The 3,583-nt window shown below is 40.2% G+C and overlaps 1 protein-coding gene across 14 annotated transcripts in view; it reads right to left on the reverse strand.

Annotated features, from left to right (window-relative positions):
• LOC106876198 (nuclear receptor-binding protein) overlaps positions 1-3,583 on the reverse strand; it is a 127,663-nt gene that overhangs the window by 3,038 nt on the left and 121,042 nt on the right. For all 14 annotated transcript variants that reach the window (XM_014924643.2, XM_014924648.2, XM_014924645.2 and 11 more), the window contains 2 exons: positions 1,667-1,717; positions 962-1,268 (listed from right to left, as the gene is read on the reverse strand). In XM_014924643.2, coding sequence (XP_014780129.1) covers positions 962-1,268; positions 1,667-1,717 — 358 coding nt within the window. The remainder of the gene's footprint in view (positions 1-961; positions 1,269-1,666; positions 1,718-3,583) is intronic.

Genomic DNA, 3,583 nt, shown 5'->3' on the forward strand with positions numbered 1-3,583 from the left:
CACTCTCTGAGTGGTTGACCTTAGGAAGGGCATCCAGCTGTAGAAACACTGCCAAATCAGATTGGAGCCTGGTGTAGCCATCTGGTTTCACCAGTCCTCAGTCAAATCGTCCAACCCATGCTAGCATGGAAAGCGGACGTTAAACGACGACGACGATGACGATAACCTTACACAGTTAAAATATATTGTAAGTGATGTCTATTTTAGGTCTTGCTACATACATCCTTCAGCAAATGTTTTAAATTAATTAACGTTCACAACAGCAACATATTCCTTTGTTGTATGTTTTCATTCTTTCATCCAGTGTCACATTATTTCTGGCTGAAAATATGGGCTATTTTAACTTCTCAGCTGTAAAGAGTACCAGCCGGAGTACTGGGGTAACCCTCTCTCCTGCCATCTATCACATCATAAACGTTCTGCCAAGTCAAGAGTGAAGGGTTGAGAGGGTGCCTGTGTGGTAAGTAGCTTGCTTACAAGTCACATGGTTCCGGGTTCAGTCCCACTGCGTGGCACCTTGGGCAAGTGTCTTCTACTATAGCCTCAGCCCGACCAAAGCCCTGTGAGTGGATTTGGTAAATGGAAACTGAAAGAAGCCTGTCGTATATATATATATATATATATATATATATATATATATATGTATATGTGTGTGTGTGTCTGTGGTTGTCCCTCCAACATCGCTTGACAACCGATGCTGGTGTGTTTACGTCCTTGTAACTTAGCGGTTCGGCAAAAGATACCGATAGAATAAGTACTAGGCTTCCAAAGAATAAGTCCTGGGGTCGATTTGCTCGACTAAATGTGGTGCTCCAGCATGGCCGCAGTCAAATGACTGAAACAATTAAAAGAGTAAAAGAGTAACGGGTAAGAGTATCTGTGAATGATGGTGTTGTAGCAGTGAAATCAAACACACAAACATGCACTAATACAGCAGACAGGTCAAAGACAAAATATATACCTCATTTATAAAGCCATAATGTACCAGTTCCTCAGCTAAAGTAGAAGCATTGTCCTCTTGAGAGATCTCACACTGTAACTGTCGATTCATTTTGTCGTCCATACGTAGTAGAAGAGTTAAATTCAAGTTGCAATTCTCATCTGGCTTTCGCATCTGACATGCCATGTTGGTTACCATCCGTGTTTCAACATCCATAGGTTCTGGAGTCTCGGACTTGACAGACTCAGCTAGTTCAGGAGTAATGGCACGAGGACGTGAGGGCGGGGGGCGAGGTAATGCAAAGGCAGTTAATGGGTAAATTCCATTTCTAGAAACAATAAAAGAAAAAAAAAAACCCATTTTATAGGTGCATGTACTTGGCAAGTGAAATTTTTAATTTAATTATAAAATTAAATATAACTTAGCAAAAATTTTAATCCAATAGACTTGAGCAAAAAGCAGATATTCCAACAAATATATTTGCTTTGCATATACATAGCAAATGACATCCAGTTGGTATATATATCCAAAACACATCATAACTAAAAAACATAGGGTGAATGGTAGGAATCAAGAATACATTAAACAATGTGTCCTCCCTTCTCTAAGATATACAATATCTGAAAAAGAAAAAAGAAAACCCTCAAAAGACATACCAAAATTGATAGACATTGATAGACTAGATTTTTTTTTCAACTAATCGTAAAAAAAAAAATTTCAACTTACCGGACATCTTCTAAAAATTTTTCTAATTCAATTGAGCCGACTTGACTAAATCTGAAATTGGGGGAAAAAAGAAAAAGGTTAAAGTTTAAAGTAGGATCAAAGTACTCTTTTAGACATTCAAGACTAAAACAATAAAACAAGAAACAAAATGTTTGATGAAAGATACCTTAATCTCTAAACTGGAGAATGAACTGAAACAATAATTTCTCTTATAATCTACACACACAAACACACCCACCCATAACATATCTGTAGTATTGTCACATTGCCTTCTGTGCATGCGTGCTTATAATTGGTACTATTGTAGTCACATGATCGAAGTTTGAGCCTGATCGCACCATTTTTCTTTCTGGCTTTACAGTGTAAGCATGGCCACACCACTAGCAATGTGCACCGAAGAAGAACAAAGGGCAGTGACCCAAGAGATGGTAATGGTGAACCAGTTCACCATTACCATCTCTTGAGCTTGCTGAATCTTCTCATTAGTAGTGGAGGTTGATGGGTGTTCTGCACCCCCTCCTTCCACCTTCATACGTCACGCTTGTCCAGCCACTTCTAAACTTCTTGATTCACTCATACACACTTCAATGCAGTAATGCACTGTCCCTATATTGTGCTAAAAGCCTCCAATGAATTTCAGCACCTGACACACCTTTCGACCAGAGAAATCGGACCACTGCACTTTGTTCTTCTTCGGTGCACATTGCTAGTGGAGTGGCCATGCTTACACTGTAAAGCCAGAAAGAAAATAGTGCCATTGGGCTCAAACTTCGATCACGTGACCACAATAGTACCAAGTATAAGCACGCATGTGCAAAAGGCAGCCCGACAATAATGAAGTCATGCTATGGCGAAAGTGCGGATAATTTTTAACTCCCCTTCACACACACACACACACACATATATATATATATATATATATACACACACACACACTTTTAAAGTCCACTTCTCCATGCTTGCATGGATTGGACAGAATTTGCTGAAGCAGATTTTCTATAGCCTGATGCTCTTCCTGTCAACAACCCTCACCTATTTGAAGTAAGTTAATATTTCCCCATAGCCAGACATCTTTTCATGGAAGATTGGAAATGGACATTGCTTGCATGATGGTGAGACTCATTTACAACTACCACATGATGTCAAGGCAAGGAGACAGAAACACAAGCTGGCTGTGTGTTTATGCATGCTGACAAGATCAATGTCCCACATAAACAAAAAAGTCCAGCACTTTGGCAGTTTCTGTGAAGACATAGAATAAAGTAGCATACTTGAAAATAAGGGATGACACCAGGAAGCTGTAGAATACCAAGTTTTGTCCAACCAATGCCAGCATGGGAAAAAGAGTCAAAGGTGACAAATGATAATATAATGCACCAGATTAGCCTATGTTTGTGTCTCAGAGAAAATATTAATTAATCTGTCTGTGCCAGTCTTACTTACCATGCTAACAAACAGGCATAGATTGAATAGTCCGAACCCAAAAGAAAATGAGAGAATAGATTCTGACTGAAGTAGCTTTTTATTTTTTTTTGTTTAAAAGATGTATGTATGCACATATATATGTTGGGGCAAGTGAAATCGGAATCGAAATCATAATTGAACCATACTCGATTACTGGCACCTGTGCCAGTGGAGCACTAACAGTACTGTCCGAGCGTGTTCATTGCCAGAGCAGCTGTCTGGCTTCCGTGCTAGTGCCCCCTAAATAGCACCATTTGAGCGTAATCATCACTAGAATCTCCTTCTAGCACTTGTGGTGGTGGCACGTTAGAAAATCATTCGAGCGAGGTCGTTGCCAGTGCTGCTGGACTGGCTCCCGTGCAGGTGGCATGTAAAAAACACCTTTTTGAGCATGGCCGTTGCCAGTACCGTGTGACTGGCCCTCGTGCCGGTGGCACGTAAAAGCACCCACTA

This window comes from Octopus bimaculoides, chromosome 9 (assembly GCF_001194135.2).
Source record: "Octopus bimaculoides isolate UCB-OBI-ISO-001 chromosome 9, ASM119413v2, whole genome shotgun sequence".
In the NCBI taxonomy this organism is placed as follows: Eukaryota; Metazoa; Mollusca; class Cephalopoda; order Octopoda; family Octopodidae; genus Octopus; species Octopus bimaculoides.